General features: G+C 33.7%; 2 protein-coding genes across 3 annotated transcripts; both read right to left on the minus strand.

Moving 5' to 3' along the window:
• Positions 1–2,718: 2,718 nt before the first annotated feature.
• LOC148194399 (uncharacterized) lies at positions 2,719–5,612 on the minus strand. Of its 2 annotated transcripts, none has more exons than XM_088095799.1 (9): positions 5,432–5,612; positions 5,280–5,344; positions 5,123–5,184; positions 3,914–4,870; positions 3,742–3,826; positions 3,552–3,641; positions 3,261–3,464; positions 2,996–3,162; positions 2,719–2,914 (listed from the first exon to the last, which is right to left on the minus strand). In XM_088095799.1, the coding sequence occupies exons 1-9, from the start codon at positions 5,586–5,588 to the stop codon at positions 2,719–2,721; spliced, it is 1,983 nt and encodes a 660-aa protein (XP_087951925.1). In that variant the 5' UTR covers positions 5,589–5,612. The 2 variants fall into 2 exon arrangements, with proteins under 2 accessions (XP_087951925.1, XP_087951924.1); XM_088095798.1 differs by having other exon boundaries at positions 2,719–2,927; positions 3,060–3,162; positions 5,432–5,588.
• Positions 5,613–15,926: 10,314 nt separating this feature from the next.
• On the minus strand, positions 15,927–17,810 carry LOC124839517 (putative indole-3-pyruvate monooxygenase YUCCA8). The gene is made up of 3 exons (XM_047315354.2): positions 17,046–17,810; positions 16,522–16,893; positions 15,927–16,425 (listed from the first exon to the last, which is right to left on the minus strand). The coding sequence occupies exons 1-3, from the start codon at positions 17,715–17,717 to the stop codon at positions 16,198–16,200; spliced, it is 1,272 nt and encodes a 423-aa protein (XP_047171310.1). The 5' UTR covers positions 17,718–17,810; the 3' UTR covers positions 15,927–16,197.
• Between the last annotated feature and the right edge of the window lie 8,036 nt (positions 17,811–25,846).

The following is a 25,846-nucleotide window of genomic DNA, read 5'->3' on the forward strand; positions in this document are numbered from 1 at the left end:
AAGAGAGAGTGTTTGCTTCGTTTCTGCCAAAGATACCAACCCTAAGACATCTAGGTCTTTAAATAGGACATAAAAATAATAGAAAACGGGTCCAGGCCCAAACAGATCATAAAATCGCAGAAAACTGGCCCAAAACTCGTATGGTTGACTTTTTCCGTATTCTGGTTGACTGATTGACTTTTTGGTTGACTGGTTGACTGGTTGACTTTTCTGGTTTCTGGTTGACTTTTCTGATTCCATCTCTCTCCTTCTTCACTTCTTTCACTAAATTCACCTTAAAACCTGCACAAAAACACTGAAATCAAGCATAAACCTGTCCAGCTCTCTTATTTATGAAAATATGGATAAAAGCATGATTTCAAGCTAGTTTCTAAGTGTAAAGGTTGCTTTTTGTGTCAATTTTAAGCATGAAAATAACAGTTTTTCAACTGTTATCAGAAGTACCTACCAAAAAGGAAAAGCATCAGAAACCTCAACAAACTCAACAAGAAACTAAAGCAAGATGATGTTTTGTAGTGAATTTGTTTAAGTCATCAGCATTAGTTCATATGTTTTCAATTGGTCTAGTTGTATTTTATCATGCTAGATTTTTTAGTCAATCTTGCAATGTTCTTTAAACATTTTGTATTTTTTTATATTTACATTGTAATTGTCAATGAATTTACATTATCTTAAATTATTAATAAAATTAATTTTTATTACTTTTTGTGTATTTTACAATTTTATATATTTTATTTATTTCTTATTATAGAAAACAAACTTCATTAAATCAAGAAATTATGAATGTAGGTAGGAAATTATAAATAAAGGAGGCTTGAAACCTCCATAAAATAAGTCACTAATAGAAGAGGTTAAAACCCTTCACAAAAAAACCTCTATAATATAACTATAAAAATCCTTGCAAATTAATAGCTACGACTCTTACTGCGGGGCTGCGGAGGGAAAAAACCTCTGTAAAATGGAAAAATAACCTCCACTGAATAACGGCTTTTTTTTGTAGTGTATTTGCATGTTTTTGGTCTAAATAGGGAGTTTTTGAGTAGTGAATTTCCAAAGGAGTATATTTGTATTCAAACTGGTTTAGACTCCTAGCTTTCAAATTTTTGGAGTAGAAGGAATATAAGTGAGTTTGAGTATAGTTTAGGATTAATTTACATTTGTGTTTTATGGTTGTTTGTGGTTGAGATTCTTTAACATGTGCTGATGAGTGATAACAAATATAAGCATTTTTAGTGGTTCTAAGTATTAATGCAGCTGTGTGAACTGTAATGCTAAAACCTATCTTTACACATGAATGTGTGCTTGGATGAATCTAAGCATGTTACATCCTTTGGGAAAGCTAAATTATGCGCATTAACCATGTGGTTGTTTTACTATTATTATTGTTATACTTCTATTATTACTATTATTTTTCCAGCACTGCTCAAGATTGTGTACTCCATATTCCATGCTATGTTGTTCACTTTTTAAAATACCTTATTAGCATTTTGTTACAAGGTTACTGGCATCATCCTCAGGGGAATTTTCCTCCTAAGGAAGAAAGAAATTGATTGGTTTTATGAGCTGCTGCAATATATCCTGATGGTATGGAGCTGTCTTTTCATCTAATTTTCTGGTGCATTAAGTTTGAATAATTGCCATGCATAATAAGGTTTCCTTTTAATGATTCGAGGAGGTTTGACTTATTTGATGTATGAAATTATGTGGCAGTTTTGTATTATTCTATATTCTTTTAATAATTTGATGTTTTCCGTTGTAGCTTTGCATAATCTCATATTTGACTTGATTTTGATTTCTGGCTTTCTGCTCATCAGAATCTTGACTTTTAAGTTTTAAGTCGTTGATATTGGTGCATTTTGTCTCATGTCAGCTTGGGAGCCATTTAGAGATCTTATTCCTGAAAGTGAGAGAGGATGTTTCGTTGATGCCTATAATAAGAGATTAAACTCCAATGATATCGAAACTCAGGTTAGTGTCTCGGTGGTTTTCTTATCTCAGCATGCCTTTCTGCATCTTGTCCTCCCATAATCATAACAAGACTTCTTTAAATACTAGTTTGGTTTCAGAGCTTCTGCTCCCTCTTTTTGGCCTTAACTCTTGTTAGAACTAGTTTAGAAATCTATGCTTTACAATATTACCATGTTTCCAACATATCCTCAAATATGAAATGAGGAATAATGAGCTTATCTATGAGTATGTTACCTGACTGGATTGTCTAGAGTGGCTTTCTTGCACATATTGAAACGTTCAATGCCACTGCACACGGGGTTTTCTATTTGACTGAGGAGGTTTTCTATATTGAAATGACACCAAAAAGAATTAATGTTATTCACAAATCAAAACTTAAGCAAACAGTACAAATGAATCGTGTGTCTGAACTTACAATTACCACATTTTAATGCTGTGGTAACAAAAAAAAGTTCTCTCCACCTTATCTAAAAAAATAAAAATATAAAAAGGAATAGTACAAATGAATCGTGTGTCTGAACTTGCAATTACCACATTTTAATGTTGTGGTAACAAAAAAAAGTTCTCTCCACGTTAACTACGTCTACAAAAAATAAAAATAAAAAAAAGAATTGTACAAATGAATCGTGTCTGAACTTACAATTACCACAAATTTTAATGCTGTGGTAACAAAAAAAAGTTCTCTCCACGATAACTAAAAATTCAATGATGATATTGAACAACGCCATTCCGTCCCCAATGAATAATTTCTCAAGTGTGTTTCCTGTTGATGCAATCCTTTGGCACATGTAGACGGTGAAACTTTGGTTCGATAGGAACAGTTAATGCCTTCCTATCCCAAGAACGTGGCTTTGCTGCCTTTGGCTTCACAATACCTGATGGCTTTTCGATAATAACACTGAGTTTTGTTGCAATGACAGCCTTTTCTTTCTTCCTTGCTAAAGCACTGCAATAGACATTTCCATTGTAATCAAAGTTGCTTACTACAAACACAACATGTAATCAAAGTAATCTGACTATTACTTACCTCAGAGGCCTCAGAACTTTACGCTGCGTCATTTCGGATTTTCTTTTGAATTTATCATTCACATCATTGGGTTTCTGAAGTTTAGTACGAGGACAACTTTTATAAGGTGTTGTAGCAGATAATTCACGTTGCACCTTGGAGCGGGAGTTGTCTATTTGAATGCCACCCTGCGTAACATTTTGGGAAGTCTTCAGTCACTGTCTAAAACACTGTTTATGCTATAAAATATTTATAGGTGAACATGTTCTTCTGTGCATGAACTTACAGATTGATTTTCCTGCGTTTTTGGGCGTGATTTCTCATCACAACTGCTATAATAATCAGTGTCTGATTCACTTTTTGGAACTGAACTCACTCGGTTTACAATCTGATGTTTCCCCATTGCCATCCCACCACCTTTAACTGCGGTTTCTTTTAAAGGTGAGAGAAATTTTCTATCCAAGTTTGCTTCTTTGAGAATTCCCCTTTCCTGCAGCATCAAATAATAACACTTGATTAAAATAAATTGTTTTTTAACAATAAATAAACTTAAACACAATCCCCTTCCCTTACTTACATCAGTTCTCAGCTTAAAAGGCTTAGGGTTTGTGGGCTTTAATTTTCTGTACTTCACAACAGGACAAGCAGTTGTGGTCGATGAAGATTTCTGTTTTAAGGTCAAAATCACAAACGTTATATACACAGTCAAATCATTCAATAAAGTGGGACTGAAAGTAATCATTAATCTATAACTAAGACCACCAGACCTTTTGTGTTTTTCTCGAATCATCCTCATGCTTGCTCCCAAGAATAGCCTTCTTTTTGGGCACGTCGTTATCGGTACTCATCTCTCTGCAGCCGCCAAGAATTCATTGATTACACCAATTTTAAGAAAACAGTGCACAGTCAAACATTTTTGAGAGAAATCAAATTCCTTACATATTTTCATGAACCATTGAAGCATTTTCTTTGTCATCAGAACAAGCCAATGATTTTTCTTCAGCCTTTCTCATGGTGGATTCGGAAACTTTTCCCTTTGCAGAAACCGAGTTCCTCATCTCTTCATTTTCACTCCTTTCTGCAGTCATCTTTTTATTGTTGGAATTTGACAGTGAGGTAGTGTCACATTCCGAAGCTTCTGACAAAACTTGAACTATAACTAAGCTCTCCCCTCTTGTTGGTTCTTGGGAAATTACATCTCCAAGAGATAGTTCAGCACCACTCGCTGAAGTTCCTGATTCATGGCATCCTTCTAGAGAACCACATCTAGATTTCTCATCTATCTCCATATCATTAGAGTCATTTTGATGAGGCTTAGCAACCTGTCGCTTCTGAGTGCCTTTCTTCTCCTTCAAACTTGACATTGAGTTAGTTTCTGGTTGCTTACGGTTATTAGAACTCAAGGAATCAAACACACGGCTCTTAACTTCTCTTCCCCTCGTTCGCTTTTTGGAGGCAGTCACTGGCAAAGAGTTTCTTCCTTTTTCTTCAGACTTCTTGACTCCGTTGAGTTCAAGCTTTTTCATTGCTGAACACAGTGCTCTCATTGGTGTTTTTAATTCCATAGAACTCTTGATCTTTATGACCTTCTTAGGCGAGTGAACAACAGGAGCCTTAGACACCACTCTGCTCTTAGGCACACCGACGGTTAACACTTTCTTGCTCTCAACACTTCTAAACGGTTCTACATTGGAAACCTTCTTTTGATTATTCCTTGGAGTGGTCAAGGCCTTGGCCACCGGAGGAGATGGCCTCACCTTAGGGGTTGCTGCAACCTTAGAAAGAGGTTTAACTTGGACGTTCTTGTCGGTCATCTTGAGTGATGATGACGAAATAAAGTTCATCCTTGACACCCTTGACTTTGCAGCAGCTGTATGGGGGCACTTCAAATTTGCGCTGAAAGAAGTAACCAAACATCACTCATAATGATGAAAACGTTCTTGAAGATATTAAAGAAGGAAAACTATACGTTGACAACCACACCATTTAACAATCATGAAGGAAAACTATAATAATGAAAGATGATAGATTTTTAACAGGTAAAAACTACCACAATAACTTTTTTTTAATTAAAGAATGTTTTCCAGTTACAAGTTCCACATTGATGAAGGTGATACAAACTAGTTTCTTGGTTTAAGGATGCGCTACCTTGCTTCTTTTTTTTTCAAAGCTTTTCTGAGGCGTACATTGGGACCTCTTGCAGCCATAACCTGAAAATCCAAGATCCATTCACCCAATCACCATCATATTTATGTCCATAAATAGAGTGAACGAAACAAAGATGAAGAAGAAAAGACCAACTAACCCTAAGAATAAACTTCTTGTAGATAGTTTCAGAATCCAACTCTTGCTCATGCTTTCGGTCACATCCTATTATTAGAAAAAGTCATGTCATTGGTAACCAAAGAAGACGAAAAAGATTTGGAATAAGATCAAAGAAGTGAGAAGTTAAACTACCAACACGTGAGCAGAACCAGTGGCTGTCATCGCCGGGACGGCAAGAATCAGGTGCGGTGAAATCCACGAACTTGGGAGCTTCAAAGTTCTCGAAGAAGTCATCGTTTATTTCTATATCATCTTCGATTATTGGTATGCAGTACTGAGTTTCTGCCATATCCTTTCTTTTCTTCTCTTCCTTTCTTTTCTTCTCTTCGGAGCGTCTTGTTTTTGCTTTCGTTAATATTGTGTGGGATTGTAGTAAGGTAAGTTGCTTTTATAGCCGCCAATATTTGAAACAAAAATGGTTAACCAGCCGTTATGCATTTCCACAGTCATGTGACAAGTATACATTGAGTGAGAAATTATTATTTGTATTTATTATGTATGAAAGGTGAATTTAAAATTTAGTTTTAAGTAAGTTATTTTGAAAAAAAACACACATTGATGATTTTGTACGTGGTGATTAATAATTTTTGTATTGAGTTTTCCTATAACGGCTAGATTACTGTCAAAAGACAATAATCAGTATTGTTCCCGTTTTCCCAAGAGCTCTATATATATATATATATATATATATATATAGAGCTCTCCCTCTTTCATTTGTAATATTGTAAAACAAACAGATACATATGCTATTACAGAGAATGAATAAAGTACGTATATTTCTTACCTTTCACGAAGCCTCCGTGCAGATCGCGTCCCACTTTCTCTAAACATCCATCGGTCCGTCGCTGTGCAGAGTGTTGCTCCACTTCTCTCTCTAGCTTCTCGAAGAGTCTCTCTTTCAATAGGGACGAAGGGTGTACTCTGCCAGCAACGTCTTTCAATAGACACTTTATCTCACTCGCGGGCCTCCAAGCCAATTGGGCCTCTCTCCTCTCAGACATGCATCTGGCCATATTTTAATATGGTATCAGAGCAGGTTTAATACCTACTTTGCTTCTGCTGCCTCTGTTATCATTCTTGATATCTTTTTGGATTGTTTCTTGGCCCCTTCTTGCTTCCTACCGTAATGGATCACATGGATCAATCCGCTAATCCTACCAGCCCTTTCTATCTGCATCCTGAGGAGAATCCTGATCTTACTCTCATTTCTCAAGTTCTGAACGAAAACAATTACTCTTCTTGGAGCAGAAGCATGAGGGGGGCTCTGCTTTCAAAGAATAAAATCAAGTTCATTGATGGGTCAATCAAGAAACCTCAAAGCAATGAGGTTTTGTTCGACACTTGGGAGAGATGTAATATGATGGTTCTTTCTTGGATTATAAAGACTCTTTCTCCACAAATTGCAGAGAGCGTGATATATTGAAGAAAGGAGCTATGGGATGAATTGAAGGAAAGATTTACTCCAGGATATCCTCGATCAAACAGGGAGAAAAAGGCGTTAGTCAATTTTTCACAGACTTAAAAATTCTTTGGGAGGAATTGGAATCCCTTAGACCCATACCCACTTGTACCGGTGATATTCCTTGCAGCTGTGATCTTTCAAAGATTTCTATGAAGTACAGAGAAATAGAACACGTCATATGCTTCTTAAAGGGGCTGAACGAGAGTAATCAAGACAGGAAGGGAGACTGGAACTCTGTCAATGCCTGCCAAAGCAGTTCAGGCCTAAAGGGAGTCCAATTTGCTCACCAGGTCAGCATCAATGCTGCCTTTAACTCTTTTACCCCTGAGCAAATGCATAAACTCCTCAAAATGATAGAGAAGGTTGATGAACCCGCTCACAAGATCAACCAGATGCAGAGAGATAGCATAGAGGACAAACAAGGTATCTCTTCTTGGATCCTTGACACCGGGGCCGCATACCATGTGACCCATGATAAAAGAAACTTTGTTACCTTTCATAAAATCAAACCTATCTCTATCAGACTGCCAAGTAATACCATTATTATTGCTGAACATGCAGGACCTGTCCAATTTTCTAAGAATTTTGTTATTTTTAATGTTTTATATATACCTGATTTTTGTTTTAATCAAATTTCTGTCCAAAGTCTCATCAAGGACTTAAACTGTAGTCTAACATTTTCTTCTGAGATTTGTGAGATAAGGGAGAATTCTACGTTGATGATGATTGGGTATGCTAACCTTTGCAAAGGCCTCTATTATCTACAAGGCTTTCCTAATCCGATCAAAATTTTATTTCAAAGTATGCTTTCTCTTATGAACATGTTGATGTAAATTTGTGGCACTTTAGGTTAGGCCATCCTAGACACAAAACTGTTAAACAGATATGTGAGAAGTTCCCTTATGTGCAAATGGGTCCTGATATTATGTGTGATGCTTGCCACCATGCTAAACAACATATATTGTCTTTTCCTATAAGTATTTCTTTAACTGTTGAATGTTTCGAAATGATTCACTGTGATATATGGGCCCACTTTCCACTTCCTCTGTTCACGGTCATAGGTATTTTCTTACTATAGTTGATGACTATAGTAGACATACTTGGGTTCACTACTACAAAAAAGTGCACAGATAGCGCTTTTTTTTTATCATAGATAGCGCTTAAAAGCGCTATCTATGGCAGCGCTATCTATTAATAGATAGCGCTTCTAAAAAAAACGCTATCTATTGGTGTCTGACAATAAATAGCACTTTTTTAAGAATAGCGCTTATTTAAAAAAACGCTACCTATTGTCAGACAACAATAGATATCGCTTATTTAAAAAAGCACTATCTATTAGTCTAAATTTTTTTAAAAAAAATTAATTTAAAAAAAAGAAAATTTAATAAAATATCTCAAAAACAAATCAAAAGAAAATATAAAATATTAGTTTTATTATGTTTTAACATGTGATATTTATTGGTTCTATTATAAAAAAAAACTATAAAATATTAAAAAAAATGAGAAAGACAAATGTCTCAAAGAATGTTTATTAATATAAAAAATGACTATTTGTACAATAATATTTCAAATATAAACATATATTCTATCCGTACCTATAAGCATTACATACCATAACATAACCTATAAGTATGTACTAATTACATGTAAACATTAATCTTCCCTAACTTCAATGATTTGACTGTCACGATATTGTTGATATCTGTAACTAAAAAAATACTGCAAAAAAGAAAAATAGTATAAAATTAGTCAATTAAATTTTTACTAAAAAAATTATTATGACAATGAAGCAAAATATGAAAGAAATGCGTAAAAACAGAAGCAAAATATATTCAGGCAAGTTTAAAATGACTAAAGAAATATTTGTCAAACCAGAATTTGTAATGTAACTCTCTAAACATGTTTTAAATGCTACAAGACTATTGAAAACTATGCTAACTACTAAAAATAACAGAAATAAAAATTTACCTATGAAACCAAAAAAAAGCAAAATAAGACAAGATCCAATGATACCTTCAAAACACCAAAAAAACATTAAACAAGTTCCTTCAACTTTAAAACAGTAAGCAAGTTATAAATGATAAAAGAGCACGTTATAACAATTATCTATTCTAGAAAACTAAAAATGCAAAATATCATTATACGTACCTAGAAAACAAGCTAAAACTTAGTCAAAACAGGAAAACAACTAACAAATCCTAGAATCAACGATTAAAAACTAACCAAACTAATTCCTAAAGTTTTGAACAACCAACTAAGACTAGAACTAAAGCTAACTAGTTATTAAGACTAAAAATGTATAATTTAACTATAGTACCATATTCTAACTAAAAGAAAATTGACTGAACTAGCAAAATTCAATTACAGAAACAAAACTACAATCAAGCTAGACTAAACAAATTGATTTAATCAATATAAAACTGTACATAAACCAATCTACCTATTATCTAGAAGAAATAAAATATGGTATCTAAACTAACTCATTCTATCAAAAACAGATACTAAAAAAGTAAAAGTAAAATTGACGAAGTGAAGCTGTGGTGAACTTCTAATGTGAAATTAATGCTTGATTGATCAAGATTGGCAGCATTAGTAACATAGAAGTCATCCAATAGTAAGAAAAAATTAGGCCCACGATTAGTGATGCACTGCAAGATAGTATATTGAGTACAAAAGCTACAATATTTATCAATTATCAAGTTGTTATATACTAACCTTGGTGGAGCTGTAAGGAGTTCTGCCTCTGCCATGCACAACACGATACATTAGTACAATTTAGAGATGAAAGCAACAACAGAAAATTGCACAGATAATAATAAATACTTTACAGCCCAATAAGATCAATATAGCTTAAGCAAAAACGTATTCCATCCTTGGACATTTGTCAAGAACATCCACACCATCTGAAATAGCCTTCTCATATGCTAAGTCAGTACAAGAAGGATTAGTCTCCACTTGCTCCATATCTTGGAATAACCAAAGTGTTAACTGAAACATGAACAAAATGAATGTATGTGGTTCACAATGATGTAATCTCCACTAGCATAAAGGTATTATGAAATGAATTTACCATGAATACACTAAAGAACAAGATGAATACATAATTATAGAAGCATAAAAGCACATAATCATAAAAGCAAAAAAGCATTGATTTTAACACACTTTTCCTTGGAGTATTGAGGCCTATGTGAGCAAAGCAGTCTACATAAGAAGAATAGAAATCAGTAATCATTTAAGGGGGGAAATTTTATACTCACGCCTATATGTACTCTAAAACATTGGAGGAGATAACTTGCCTCGGAAACACTTTTTCAACTACATGTCGGGGTATATAGTTGAATCTATAATGATTGAAACATATATTTCAAAGTTATTAAAGTTCAAACTTCATTATCTTGACGTCATTAGTAAGGATCAACTTATCAAAGTTGAAACGATAAATTAAAAGACAACATATCTAAAATTGTTTCTTTATCTGATAACATATGACTAGTTTCTGGACTAAATGATCATGATCTATTGGGCTATTGGACATAGTAAATTCCATACAAAAGAATAAGAAAGTATACCACAAACATTTTTTCACAAGTATATTATAGCCTCCAATGGATGAGAAGGAAAGCTCAACCTATTTAATCCTTGGAATCAGCTTCTACACAAGATGCAAAGAAAACAACTAGGTGCCTGGAAGTTAAGAATTTGAGAGTCCAAGTTATCTTTTATAACAATAAGAATAACATAAACTTATCTTGAATAAATATTCATTAAATAGAATAATATAGGATTTACATTATCGAACAACAATAGTTCAAAGAAACAAAGTTCATTTGTGAAGACTATTAAAGAATGCATGCATACCAGCATTGCTATAATTAAAGGAGCTTGATTTTCCATGGCTTAAAACTTTAAATCATGAAAACCTGAAAAGCCAACAAATTGCTTAATGAGATTATAAAAATCTCTTATTGGATAATGAATAAAGAAGCTTTGACTCAATGAACACGGTCTTAACATACCATCGAGTATAACATTGCCAATACACCCACCATAATGAGATTATAGGTTATTATCTTCATGTAGATAAAAGGTCAAGATTGATGAAATAAAAACAAGTTACGTTGAGATCTTGGATTTTGTTAGAGGAAACGAATAAGAGAGCAAATATATTGCTTTATTTCAAACAAATGAAAAGTAGATTTTATCAACCCTTGAAGATAACCTTCACTTTATAATGAGATCCAGAGCCACTGTCACTATAGTACAATATATACAAATGAATTAAAGAAACAATAATTGGACTTTAACTTCGAATCACATTTAAAATATACTTCATGAGTTAGTACCCACACACCATAATCTATGTTTTGTAATGTATGGGAGAAAACAAAACTCATATTACACCTTTCATTTTCTTTATATTTTGGTTGACAAAAGTAGTAATACATTTATTAGAAAATGAGAAAATTTACCTCATAATCAACCCCTTGAATATAGATGCAGTTCGGGTCTATTGTTGAGAAAGCCAACCCTTTTATCTGCAGTATTAATGAAATCAATTACAGTCATCTGTGGCTGCAATAAACAACAACTAACACAATAATAACATCAACAGTAACCTTATCTTAGTAAGTGAAATCAACTATATGGAATAAGCTCCGAGAAGAACCCCAAACGAACACGCTATGGACTCCTTCGAAGCTCCCTCAAAGAGTGAAACGCAGCGGAATGATACGAATCCAAGAGCAAATGAACCAAAACTGTGAATGAAGCAAGGAAACCCTAAATCGAACGGTGAAAGAACCTTAAAACACTAGGTTAACCGATTAAACGGTGGAAAGTGTTTAATCGGAGCAAAAGAGGATTTAAACGGTTAAAATCAAAGAAAAAGATGAAAGATGAGGGAAACCCTAGCGGAGGCCATAGATCGAAGAACTCATCGGTGAAGATGGTGTTTCTAAGGCCGAAATAGCTGAGATAAAGTAGAAATGTGAGGAGAAAAGGTGGATATGTGAAGAACTGTGGTTGTTGCAGGAGAGAGAACTCGAGGTATGGTTTGATGGCGATGCTTCGCGAGAATGAGAGAAGCAACACGAAACTGAAAATGAGGCAAGCACTGACGCAAGCACAATGAAGATGTGGCAAAGGAGACCGCTGACGCGAGCAGAATGAAGATGTTGCAAAGGAGAGCGTTGACTCGAGGGCCTTTAACAACACCATCACTTCTCTCTCCAGAACTTCTGGCGAAGCATTAAACCTAGCCACGACCGTACTAATTTCTTGAAGGAGGCTGGTTTCCTAAACCCTTATAGGTGACCGCAATTGCTGAACTTTGGCCGGCCGATGAGCAATGATGGGGAAGACAACGCAATAATGACTTGCTCCACTAAGAACTATTAGGTTTGATAAATGTAATGCAGGTTTGGGATCAATGCAAAGTGAAATTTGAGAGCAAGCACGAAGTAAAATTTAGAGGCAAATCGAAATTGAAATTTGGGGATGAATTTGTACCTTAAGTGAAACTGAAAATTTAGGACGGGGGAGAAAATTTTGGAAAATACGAGAGTAAATAGGAAAAAGGGGGAAATTTTGAAAAATATAAGAGTAAAAAGATACTGAAATAAAAAGAAGCTCGAAAACGTAAAAACACTCCGACGAAGAGGGATTGAAAACCTCTTTTCAAATCAGTTTTAATAGTATATTTAAAAAAATGTTATTTATGGTAACATAATATATAGCGCTTTTTTTTTAGAAAAATGCTATCTATTATTCTATGAATTAAAAAAATAATATTAAATAGTTATAGATAGCGTTTATTTAAAAAAAACGATATCTATTGTCATAGTTATAGATAGTGCTTTTTTAAATAAGCGCTATCTATTCTTCCACACATTAATAGATAGCGCTTATTTAAAAAAACGCTATCTATAGCTAATTTTGTAGTAGTGGTTTTTTTAATGAATAATAAAGATCAAAAAAGGGATCTGTTGCAAAATTTTATTGTGAGAATTAAAAACCAGTTTGATAAAATGATTAAGACTATTAGGACCGACAATGGACCTGAATTTAATTGTGTTAATATGTATGATTTGTATGGCATTAATCACCAAAAGAGTTGTGTTGAAACTCCTGAACAAAATTCTGTCGTTGAAAGAAAACACCAACACATACTTAATGTGACCCGCAGTCTCCTTTTTCAATCTAATATGCCCAATGCCTATCGGTCCTTTGCTGTGAGTCATGTTGTTTACCTAATAAATAGGTTGCCTTCCCCATTCTTAGTAACAAGACTCCTTATGATCTGGTCTATAATGTTCCTCCTACTTACTTGAGTCTCAAAGTCTTTGGGTGCCTATGCTTTGCCTTTACCCTTGAAAACAACATAAGTAAGCTTAATCCAAGAGCCAGAAAAGGGATTTTCCTTGGCTACAAAGGTGGTGTCAAAGGCTACATTGTTCTTGATGTCAGCACTAAGAAACTCTTCATAAGCAGAAACATGGTCTTTTATGAAGACATCTTTCCCTACAAAGACCGTTAAGACAGTAGGGAAATTGCTGATAATGCAAAAGAGTATTTCTCATCCTCCTTTTCTGTCATCTTGAGTTCTCATGGTATCTTACATCAGTGTACTTGTTCTCATATACCGCAACAAAATGGTATAGCAGAACGAAAAAATAGACACTTAGTTGAAACTGCTCGTACCCTTTTGCTTTGTGCCCATATTCCTGTCCATCATTGGGGGATGTCATCTTAACTGCATGTTATCTTATTAATAGGATGCCCTCCTCCTCTCTTGATAATAAAGTCTCTTTCTCCATTTTGTTTCCTAATGTTCCTCTCTTTCATACATCTCCCCGAGTGTTTGGCTGTGTATGTTTTGTTCATGACATGTCTCCAGGTCTAGATAAACTCTCTGCTCGCGCTTTCAAATGTGTCTTTTTAGGCTATTCTCGACTTCAAAAAGGATATCGGTGTTACTCTCCTGAAATTAAGAAGTATTACATGTCGGCCAATGTCACATTCTTTGAACAGACTTCTTACTTCTCTCCATCTGTTCAGGATGTTTCTATCCTCCAGTAGGTCCTTCCTATTCCAATGGTTGAGTCAAATAGCTCCACTGTCTCTGTCATTCCAAGTTTTGATCACAATCTTTCTACACCCGTTTCTCCACATACTGAGATCATCCCACACAGGGCCTCAATGGATAGTCCACCTCCCCAAGACAATGGTGACTCTCCTACTTCAGATTCTTCTCCCTCGTCACCTCCTCCTACGCCTCTTGGTGAAAATGATTCAACATGGCCTATTGCCCTCAGAAAAGGTACTCGTTCCACTCGAAACTCGCATCCCATTTATAATCTTCTAAGCTATCATCGATTGTCGCCCTTCTATTTTTCTCTTTTATCCTTAGTGTCCTCTGTTGTTATACCCAAGAATGTGAAAGAAGCACTTGATCATCCTGGATGACGACAAGTTATGATTGCAGAAATGCAGGCTCTTGACCACAGTAATACTTGGGAGCTGGTGCCCCTTCCCCCAGGCAAAAAGGCGGTTGGTTGTCGATGGGTGTATGAAGTTAAAGTCGGCCCTGATGGTGAAATTGATCGGCTCAAAGCTCGGCCTTTTTTGCAAAAGGTTATACTCATGTTTATGGTCTTGATTATTGTGACACTTTCTCTCATGTAGCCAAGATGACTACTATTCGCCTCTTATTTGCCATGGCAGCCATTCGTCATTGGCCACTTCATCAATTGGATATCAAGAATGCCTTCCTACATGGTGATCTTGAGGAAGAAGTTTATATGGAGCAACCTCCTAGGTTTGTTGCTCAGGGAGAGTCTGGTATGGTATGCAAATTGCATCGATCTTTATATGGCCTCAACCAATCCCCACGTGCTTGGTTTAGAAAGTTTAGCTCCATTGTTCAAAAATTTGGGCTAAAACACAGTGAAGCAGACCATTCAGTTTTTTACTATCATTCTTCTCTCGGAAAATGTGTTTACTTAATAGTATATGTTGATGATATTGTCATTACAGGAAATAATGTTGTTGGAATATCTCAACTAAAAGAGTACTTGTGTAGACATTTTCAAACCAAGGATCTTGGAAGTCTCAAATACTTCTTAGGCATTGAAGTAGCGCAATCAAAAAGATGGAGTTGTAATCTCCCAAAGGAAGTATGCTCTTGATATATTACAAGAAACATGCATGATTGATTGTAGACCGGTAGACAGTCCCATGGACCCAAACCAGAAATTAAGGATAGAAGAAGGTGAATTATTCTCCGATCCAGAGAGGTATAGCAGGCTGGTTGGAAAACTGATTTATCTCATTATTACAAGGCCAGATCTATCCTTTGCAGTTGGAGTGGTTAGTCATTTCATGCAGGCTCTATGTGTTGACCATTGGAATGCTCTTATTCGCATTCTAAGGTATGTAAAGAAGACTCCCGGACAAGGATTGTTATATGAAGATAAAGGAAACATTCAGGTCTCTGGGTATTGTGATGCAGATTGGACATGTTCACCTATTGATAGACGGTCTACTATAGGAATAAGTGAGTGGAATAAGCAAATTAATGACCGAAGTAAGATTGTGACCGAATAAAAAACCCAAAATAATGAAACAGTTCATGCAAAGGAAGAAATACACTATTGAAACAATTTTAGTTAGGATTATGTTAACAATATTTTTTAACATTTTTTAACAATAGACTATATGTTATTATTTTATTAGTTTGTGTATTTGAAACAGACTAATCAAGAATTACCACATAAGCGGTTGTGAAAAATTGTTAAATTTTTTTTTTAAAAAGACATTTTTCTTTTATTTATAATGGTCATCTTTTCTTGACCACTCAACTTTTAACAACGGTTTAATTTATAAAAGTTATTATTTCTCGTCCGTTCTACTTTTAACAATAGCCCTTTCGATAACTATCATTAAAAAATTAGTTAAAATTACAAAATTATTACAATGTCTTTTTTATAACAGTAACTTATTAAACATAGTTTAATCGATGATGTGGAAAATTCTTTTTATACTAGTGCTATTATCTTTTAATAGAAAAAAAAACTTATAGAAATCGCTATAAGAGTAAAGACAAGAATGAGATTGCAAATAAAATTAAATTGTTTCATTTAACTCGAAGAAAGAAATGTACTGTGCATCTATAAGTAACGTGAACGTAGAAAAGAAAAGAAAAAGTAAAAACAAAAAAGCCTCTTCATCCAGAGATTTTTGAGGAAGCCCAAAAGTTGAAAACATGGGCAGAGGGAGAGGGCAATGTACCTATATATTTCTGTGTTATCTGTGTATTTTTTTTTTCCTGTATTATTCTTACGGAAGATATTGTTGTTTTGTTTATAAAACAACAAATTCCTATCTAAAAGAAACAACACTGATTGCATGGTTGTATTTGACTAATTGAGAGTTAATTTCAGAACTGAGAAATGCAACGTCTATGACAAGCAGTGGTACGATGTTTATTTGGCTTAGTCTCTTGTTTCCAAAGCTGAGCAATGTCTTGAGAGATTTTCATAGCATCGAAAGAGGCACCAGAGAGCCCTCTCCTTGTGAACCCAACAGCATAAACTCCAACATTTCCTTTCCAACCATTTGGGAATGGACACTTTGGGAAACCATTCTCCGAGAAAAATTCACCTTCCTGCAACAACAACAACATTACCCTTTTCACATTATTTTTCCATTTCCCACTGTACACTCAACAAACATTTCACACTCAGTGGAAACAAATTCTCACCTGAAGCCAAGAAGGAACATTGCTACGGTACCCTGTTGCAAGCACCACTGCATCAACATCTTGCTTTTCACCATTAACAAGCTCCACGCACCCATTGTCGAACCTCTTTATGGCTGGAACAACTTTTATGTCACCGGATTTAATTTTCTCCAACGTTCCAATGTCCAAAACAGGGGTCTTACCCTTTCTGTTCTTCCACGATAAAGGACCTTCCAAAGGCCTTTTCAGCCCAAACTTCTCCGTGTTCCCCAACACCAACCACGCCAGCACCAATAGAATTCTGTCAACCACCCAAAGTGGCAACCATTGCAGCATCAAAGTTGCCAATTCAAACGTTGACTTCCCAAACACTTCTCTGGGCAACACATGAACCTGCCAAACCAAAATCAAAGCAACCCCATTTAATCTCCCACCTCAAAACTATTCAAAGAACAACTTGTAAAAACAAGCAATTTGAGTGGCTGATATATTAGCACGTGATGATTACGCAGTTGATATAATAAGTTTAAAAGAGAATGACTCACCGAGCTACGAACAACGATGGAAGGAGAAGCACTGTGGTTAAACAAGTCGAGTGAGAGTTCCATGCCAGAGTTGCCACAACCAACAACAAGAACTTTCTTCCCCTTGAATCTTTCTCCACATTTATACTCACATGCATGAATAACATCCCCTTTGAATTCCTTCAACCCTTCTATCTCAGGCATCACGCACTCCGCATTCTCTCCGGTGGCCACCACCAGCCACCTACTAATGTACTCAAACTCATTCTTGACGGAGCCAGAGGGGGCAACGGTTTTGACCCTCCAGAAGCCGCTGGTTTCATCGTACCTAGCAGACTGGACACACTGGTTGAATCGTGGGTTTATGTCGAAGTGTCGCGCGTAGGATTCGAGATAGTCTATGAACTGTTTCTTGGAGGGATATTGGGGGAAGTGTGGTGGGAATGGAAGGTTGGGGAGCTGACAGAACTGTTTTGGAAGATGGAGTTTTAATCTGTCGTAGGTTCGTTTTTGCCAGAGTGAGGCTATGCATTCGGCTCGTTCGAGAACCATGAAGGGTACCCCTTTTTGTTTTAGACACGCTGCCGTGGCTAGTCCTGAAGGACCTGCACCTACTATCACAGGACCGTTGACCCAAACGCAGCGTTTTGAGAACGTCTCCTCACAATCAACTAGGCGAAAAAAGTTTTCCATTTTCAAGCAGTACTTTTTTCTTTTTAGTTTTGGCCTCTTGGGTGTGAGATAGAAAAGAAGCAGTTTTGGAAGTTGACAGAAATGATTTTTTTGAGGTTTGGAAATGTGAATTTGGATTGAAGGAAAAAGAAGTTGGAGAGGCTTAAATAGAGGACTTGAGGTTGTGACGAAAGTGAGAAGTTTAATGAGCCGTTTCCCTTTGGTTTTCCATGTCACTTGATTGGTTTTTGTAATATTTTTGGCCTTTTTGATGGCAACAAAGATACACCCAGAAATGAGAAAGTATGACATTGGAACTTGTAGCATAATTGACCACGTTCGTTGTTAATAATTGGAGCTTAGAAGAATTATTTAATTTGCTCTTATAGCATTAACTAACTGCATTAAAAGGGTTCATCTGTTGAGTCAAGCTATTATGCTTAAATTGTTTGCACTCCTAACTAACAAAATAACTATCATAACGGCAACTTCATAAAAAAAATCTTTCTATATATTTTAATTAATTTGAAACCACCAAGGAAAAAGAATGCAGGAATAAAATATGGTTAGAACATGAGTAGCCGTTTGGAAAAAGCAAAGGAAGAACATGATTGAAGGATTAGATGCTTTTGAATCACCATTTATTACATCATATGAAAACAGGTTGACCACCAAAATGCCCCCAAGAAACACACGAGGGTCACGTGGAAAATATTTAGACTTTTAACTAGTAAAAATATAGAAGGATGTAGGATTTTTTTTTTTTGGCATTTTTATTGTACTGTTATATTTTTAGCAAAATAAAATTATTACATTGTTTGGAAATGAAAAAAATATATGAAAATTAATAAAGTAAAAAATAATTTATTAAATAAACGTTTAAAAGACACACTTGTACAAATAATAGATATAAGAAGGCTTTATATTTTATCATAGTTAGCTCTTCTCCTTTATGTATTTTCAATTTCAATATGCGTTGCAATTTCATTTTATTTTATTTTCTGTCTTTAACATCCTTTTCATTCCAATTTTATCTTAGTTCTCGCTGCATATAGATTTTACTGATTGTGATGCTAGAAATGTTTATTATTTAATTAAAAACAAAAATATGAACTTGTACGGGATGTCACACAGAAAAAGATGCACTCATTCATTTTTCGAACTAGGATTTTAACATCTACCGTTTAATGTTAGATAAAAACAATCATAGTAAAAAATATTGATGAGATTATTGTAAACAAAATGACGAATTAGACGTCGCTCATCTTGTCGGACTGATATCATAGATGTTGAATATAGTGAAAAATTATATTTAGATTAATCTCCCTTGTGTAAAATATACACATAGGGTTCTCTATTTATAATAGAAGAAATATGGACTAAGCCCAAAATACAAATGAAAAATAATAACAAACTAACTAAAAGATAAAATACATAATATATCTAACAATAGACATGTTTAAAGTTGTCTTTAATAGCTAACTGACATTCAATACAATGTCAAACTCATGTTGAGTTTGTGTTTTGTAAAAAAAATGATGAATTATACGTGGTTACCCTATCAGGCCGACGCCAAATGTTTTTATCAGGATTTAAGTGTGGTCCTTTAAACAAGTGACATGATCTAAATATACTTATAAAAGTTTTCTAATGCTTAAGTCAATAAAATAGTTTAGATTAATAAAGTAGTGAGTATTAGAGTGATTGACTGATTTGTTGAGTGAGATATTTTTTGGAGATATTAGTTGCATTTATAAGATTAACATGAACTTTGGACTAGTGCTGTCAAAACGTGTTAAAACCCGCAAACTAAACTAGCTCACCACGGATTCGGACTGGGTTAGGTTTGAAAAAAAAAATGTATTTTTTATATTTTCAATCTAGTTCACTAAGAACACAACTCACTCGAGTTGAACTCGTGACCGGGTTGGCTCACCAATCACTATTACAGTTAAAGGAATAGGCATAAGTTATTTTCGGTCATAGACATCGATTTGGAAACCGAGGCATATACAAGCGAGGTAAAAGGTCAGTGGGATTTGCGCCTCGGTTCTCTTTAACCAAACCAGTATCTACGATTTGACTTGGTTCTAAAGAACCGAGGCAATATCAGTTCTTCCACTAATTGCCTCCACCACCACAGACCTTCCCTTCACGAGCCTTCCATTGAACAGGTTCTACGCGGGGGTGCCCATCCTGCTGGGAGAGAACGGGATGAGGAGAAAGGGCAGCAGAGGGAAGCTCTTCCAGTTCAATACATCAGCGAAGGACAAAATCCGAAAACAGGGAGCCTTACCGTGTGTTCCTCGAACAACCTAGATGCTGGATCAAGTAAATAAGTGTTTGATATGCTTTTTCATTTCACCAAAGGACAAAATCCCCCTCCAATCCCTTCATCGCCGACAAACAACCCCAAGAAAAAAAAACCTTCTTTTCACAATCCAGCTCCAAACCACTTCAATTCTTCAGCAGAACCCCACTCAGTACCTTACAGAGGTGAATCCCCACTTCAATTCTGCAGCAAAAAACAAAACTTCAAGATCAAACAAAAAGACCGAAAGCTAACACCAAAAATATTTGCCCCTCTCCAAAGTTTCAAACTTTTATCGATTCAGATCAAGTCCAGCCAAACCCCACCACATGCATCAATCAGAAAACAAAAGAGGGGAGCGATGGAGGAGGGGTTGGCGGTGGTTGATGAGAAGAACATACCGGACCACCAAGAACACAACACCAATGGCAGATGAACATCAGCGACGAAGACGACGGCGACAATGGTGTACTTGGTAGTGGCGACGGCGGGGAGGCAAGGACTAGTGGCATGGCGAACGTGAAGCGCGTGAGAGAGGCATCGCTGACATGGAATTTGAGGACATTGGGGCGCACAATGAGCCAGAAGAGGAACGCAAACACGACGACGATGATGAGCACGATGGTGAGGATCTTGTAGATGAGGCTCATGATGCAGCCGAAGATGCAGCAGCTCAGGCACCCGCATCCACCTCCGTCGCTGGACGGACGACAGTGGGACTTCGGCGTCTAAATGGAGGGACTGTAGTAAGCGCCGTTTAGTTGACATTGAGAACCGCAGAGAGAGAAAGACGAAAAGGTTTGAACTTTTGGAACGTTGTGAAAGGAAACTTATGAGTATAGTGAAAGTTGTGATGTGAGCCTTTATAGGCATCAGTTACAATAAAATCGAACCATAAATGTGATACGACTTCGTTTAATATGCAACCAGTGCAGTACCTCTCCTTGAAAAAACAAATATTATTTTTTTAAGTGATTAGCACAGTTTTCTGCCTCGGTCTGTTAATCAACCGAGGCAGTAAACCCTTTAGGTAGCGGGTTCAGAAGAACCGAGGCGTATAATGTCTCTAAAATTACATTTCTGCCACCACGTTTTTATACGTTTCGGATTTTTGAAAACTAAGGCATAATAGGCGATTTAAAAACCCTATTTTTTACTAGTGAATCTACCTAATTTAATTTAATTATGTATTACTTTGTGTTTCAATATTATTATTTAATATTTTTTTAATTTATTGTAAACGGAGGATAAAGAAGAAGTTGTTTCAAAAGAATAAAATATTATAGATTTATTCATTTAAGTATCTAATCTTATAAATAATAACTCAGAGAAATAATCAATATTAGAAACTTATTTATTCGCTTTTTAAGTTTTTTTTAATTACAAATTGTATATTTTATTTATTTTAAATTGTCTTTTAATTTTAAAAAGGAAGGCACTGTAGTTGTTGAATCATAACACGACTGAGTTAAAACGGCCTCTGCTAGCTATGGACAACTTCTAATTCACTGTATTTTGTCCTTGTTGGTGGGGAAGCTGCTATTTATATACATGTTTGACTTTTTGGGAACTATTATGAAACGGGTACCTACACCCTTCAATTCCCCTTTTCAAGCTTTAAAAAAATTACAAATGCCAATTCATGATTGTTTCTTCTTTTTAAATTTGAAAATTTTAATATTAACGAGTATTTATATTTTTAATGAGTATTTTGGAGAAGGATTTATGGGAAAGTCAATATTAAACGAGATGAGAAATCACTACATACAAAATATTAACATCATTTTCAGCTTAAAATTTAAGACAATTCATTTTTATATAAGTTTTTTTTTCTTTATAAGATATTTAAATTTTTTTATATAATTTTTCTTTATAAGATATATATTTAATAGGAATAAATGATTGAGAAATGTATAAGAAAAAAAAGAATAGAATTATTATAAGAATAATAATGTAGAATGTGGGAATCTAGGAGTGAATAAAGGGTGAGATGGTATAAGGTAAGAAGGAAGTGAGGAAGCACATCGATCGAAATGAATGGCAGAGAAGAAGAGAAGGAAATGGGAATTTGAACAGATGCGGTGCATGATCTGCAACTTCAACAGCAACACCTAATTTGATGCTTGAGGAATTTCTTAGTAATAATAATACTATATATAATAATAATAATAATAATAATAATAATAATAATAATAATAATAATAATATAACACATGTACATGTTAGTGTTGAGTTATGAGTGGAGGGTCTACTCATCATCTCATGCAACACAAATCAAACCCAATTGCAATTTCGCATAAAACAATTAATTCTTTGATTTGATTCTAGATCTGCCTCAATTATTTACTTTCACCAACAAATATGTCTTATATATATATATATATATATATATATATATATATATATATATATATATATATATATATATATATATAATTAACTAACTTTCAATCATTTAAGAAAAACAATACTCAAATATTATCTTAAATTATATACTAGATAGACAAATATCTAACCTGTGTCTTTGTTTATTAATGTTTATTGTCAAACTTTTATTTATACATTCATGTCAAAGTTAAATAAAATATATTCTACGTTACGAACTAGATTATCACTTAATATAATTTCATCATTACAATGGTATTAAGCAAAAATGTTTAACCTCCAACTTAAAAAATAACTAGTCACTGTAAATAAAACGACATTATTGAAGTCAGTTAAATAATCTCTGATGTTAAATAAGGTATAGACGTCAGCTCCTCCTAGGTCAGACGTCAAATGGTTTGCATATAGGATTGAAAAGTTACTATTTTATTCCTTTTAGACGTCGACTACAGACCCCCAATTAAACATCGGCTTCCCCTTCCACAGAAGTAAAAACTGTTTGAAAATATCTGATTTGGACGCCAATATTAATATATTTTGTCACTCAAACGTCGGCCCCCCTCCCCACAAACGTAAAAAAGGTTTGAAATTACCTCATTTTGAGTGTCAATATTAATTTTTTTTACCACTTAGATGTCGGCTGGAAAGGGGGTTCGACGTCAAATACTCTGCATTTTTATCCACTCCAGGATGCGAGCACCAGTTACGCTTTTCTCTCTCGCTGTGTTCAACTTCTTCCTCTGCTTTCTTTCGTTTGCCACTAACGTTTTAGGTAAGTTTTCTTCCACTTTGCACTGTTTAAAATCATTTTACACCAATTATATTACGTTTGGAATCATTATCTTTCATTTGCACCGATTAAAATTTGTTTTCATTGGCTTTTGATGTCGTTCTTGGGTGTGTTGTAGGACAACTACGATGACGATTTTCAGATCGTTATTGTGTGCGCTTTTTTCCTCACCCTCACAGCGGCATTTAATTTCTCCCTCACCTTCACAGTTAGTTTCATTTTTGGGTTTTTATGTATATTAGTTGTTGCATTTTCATTAGTTGTTGCACTTTTAATTGGTTGTTACTACTTCTAAAATTCTGAAAATTTTTGTGGTGTATTCTTGTGTTTGATATTGATTTTTTATGGTTTCAATAGAAGAAAATATTGGCGAATTTTTTTAAAAAAAAACAGCCCATAAATTGACGTTTGTTCAAAGACAACAAACATCAGTTTAACATCTCTCACTATGACATTGGACGTTTAACATACGTCAAAAGCCTAAAATAACATTAAAAGTTATTTTTGTGTTAGTGAATTATAATTTCTTATTGATTTATTGCATAAAAGGTTTCACATTAATATAATACAACTTATTTGAAATTAGTATTTTCATTTTTATATTTAAATTTATGATATTTTTATCTTTATATTTTTTATTTAATTAAATCCAATATTTGTTAAATAAAATCAATATAATTTCTTGATGGTAAATTGGTGTTAATATGATTTGAAAGATACCACATGTGAAAATTTAAAAGATATCATTGTCGGACAATTTGAAATATGTCATATATCGAAATGTGAAAAATGTTATGTATTAAAGAAGAAATATCTTAATTTGAAGTATGCCAAAATGTGAAAAATGTCATGTATTAAAGAAGAAATATCTTAATTTGAAGTATGTCAAAATGTGAAAAATGTCATGTATTAAAGAAGAAATATCTTAATGTAGAAGATGATTGAAAATTTGATATATAACATTTTTAGACATTAATATCAATTTAATAGGAAAGACCAAATTGAATCTCTTAAAAAATAAAAAAAAAACTACATTGAATTTAAAAAGAAAATAAAGACTCAATTAGATCAAAGAAATATAAAGAATCAATGAAATAAAAAACTTAAATATAAAAATAAATTATTAATTAAGTTAAAATTTTAAATATATTGATCTCGAATATCACCTAATTAGTGTCGCTAAATTTTTGAATTTTTAACAAATTTTAAGAGAATATGTTAAAAAAATTATACACTCTTCCAAAAAAAAAAAAATCAAATGTTGTTTATTGTAAGTGATATCGTAACCCTTTTTTTCCTATCACAAAATCGCTTTCTCTAAAATATACTAAAATGTAAGTATGTATTTAAACAAAACTCTCCATAAACACTTCTACATATAAAAATGAAAATAAATGAAATGATGAGTTTTTCATAAACTAAAGTTCATTTAGAATAAACTAATGTTAACCTAAAAAAAGTTTACTTTATTTATTTATTTATTTGTATTAGCTATATAATGTATGCAAGACTTGTATTAAATGATTGTGGTGAGTTAACTTTATAAAAAGAGAAAGTTATAAAGTATTTATAAGAAGTGTTACATAAAAAAGTATGAGAAACTCCAAAGAAAGTTTTCCATGCCATATTTTCACTCCTGATGATCACACACGCTGCCAGATATTTATTGCAAGATTCTCAGAGAAAGTGCAATAATGTAAAATTGCTTTTTGATAATAATGTTTACCACTTTCTCTTGCATTTCGACTCAAACTTAAAAAATGGAAACATCATTACGCTTATACACTTTCTCTATTTATTTCTCAAAAATTATATTAAATATCTTTTCACCAACAATTGAAATTTGTCTTTTTTTAAAAGAGTTTGATATATTTTAGTCTTTTTAAACTTTAAAAATAAATTAATATAACTTTTTTATTAAATTTTTTATGTATTAAACATGTTTTTCAACTAACATAAAACATATCAAACTATATAAATAATTCAAATAATGACATTAAAACATTTTTAACACGTTAAAATATTTAACATAATTATAAAATATCTAACGTAACTAAATTAAAAATATTATATATATTTATTTTTAAAATTTGAATACTAAAATATATAAAAGTATCATAAAGTTTCAATTTTATATAAAAATTGAAAGACTAAAAATATATTTAATTCCTCTTTCAACTAAACTATATTCCTATTTCATATTTTATAAATGTAGTATACAACATTCTTCCAAGCAAACGATACACGAAATTTATTTTATGTGATAAAAAAATTTATAATAAACTATAATATAACTTTCACATATCATTTGTTAATAAAATAATATTTTACACAACTTTCATAAAATATGGAAACAAAATAAATATATAATTTTGTTCGCAAAATAAAGTTACATATGTATAGATTAGATAGGGATAGATGATACATATCTATGGTGGTAACTCATGTCGATTGAGGAAATTTATTTGGAAGCATGTGTTGAAAGCAACAACTTTGGATTTTCTCTTTGGGACATCCTCGAATTAATATTACATAATTGTGACATGAAATTTCATGGAAGTGATGACTTAGATTGCCCAGTGACCAAGTTGGTGGGAGGATTGAAATATCAAACAACTTTTTCATTAAATTAGGGTTTATCAATGTGCATGCACTAAGGCTTAA

Source organism: Vigna umbellata, chromosome 8 (assembly GCF_029865625.1).
Source record: "Vigna umbellata cultivar VRB3 chromosome 8, Vumbellata_1.0, whole genome shotgun sequence".
Classification (NCBI taxonomy): Eukaryota; Viridiplantae; Streptophyta; class Magnoliopsida; order Fabales; family Fabaceae; genus Vigna; species Vigna umbellata.

Coding starts and splice junctions, on each gene's coding strand:
- LOC124839517 (XM_047315354.2), bottom strand. CDS start 17,717: ATGGAAAACTTTTTTCGCCTAGTTGATTGTGAGGAGACGTTCTCAAAA. Junction 16,894..17,045: donor CCATCGTTGTTCGTAGCTCG/GTGAGTCATTCT, acceptor TTGGTTTGGCAG/GTTCATGTGTTGCCCAGAGA. Junction 16,426..16,521: donor ATGTTCCTTCTTGGCTTCAG/GTGAGAATTTGT, acceptor TTGTTGTTGCAG/GAAGGTGAATTTTTCTCGGA.
- LOC148194399 (XM_088095799.1), bottom strand. CDS start 5,588: ATGGCAGAAACTCAGTACTGCATACCAATAATCGAAGATGATATAGAA. Junction 5,345..5,431: donor CTGGTTCTGCTCACGTGTTG/GTAGTTTAACTT, acceptor TTCTAATAATAG/GATGTGACCGAAAGCATGAG. Junction 4,871..5,122: donor TTGAAAAAAAAAGAAGCAAG/GTAGCGCATCCT, acceptor TACTTCTTTCAG/CGCAAATTTGAAGTGCCCCC.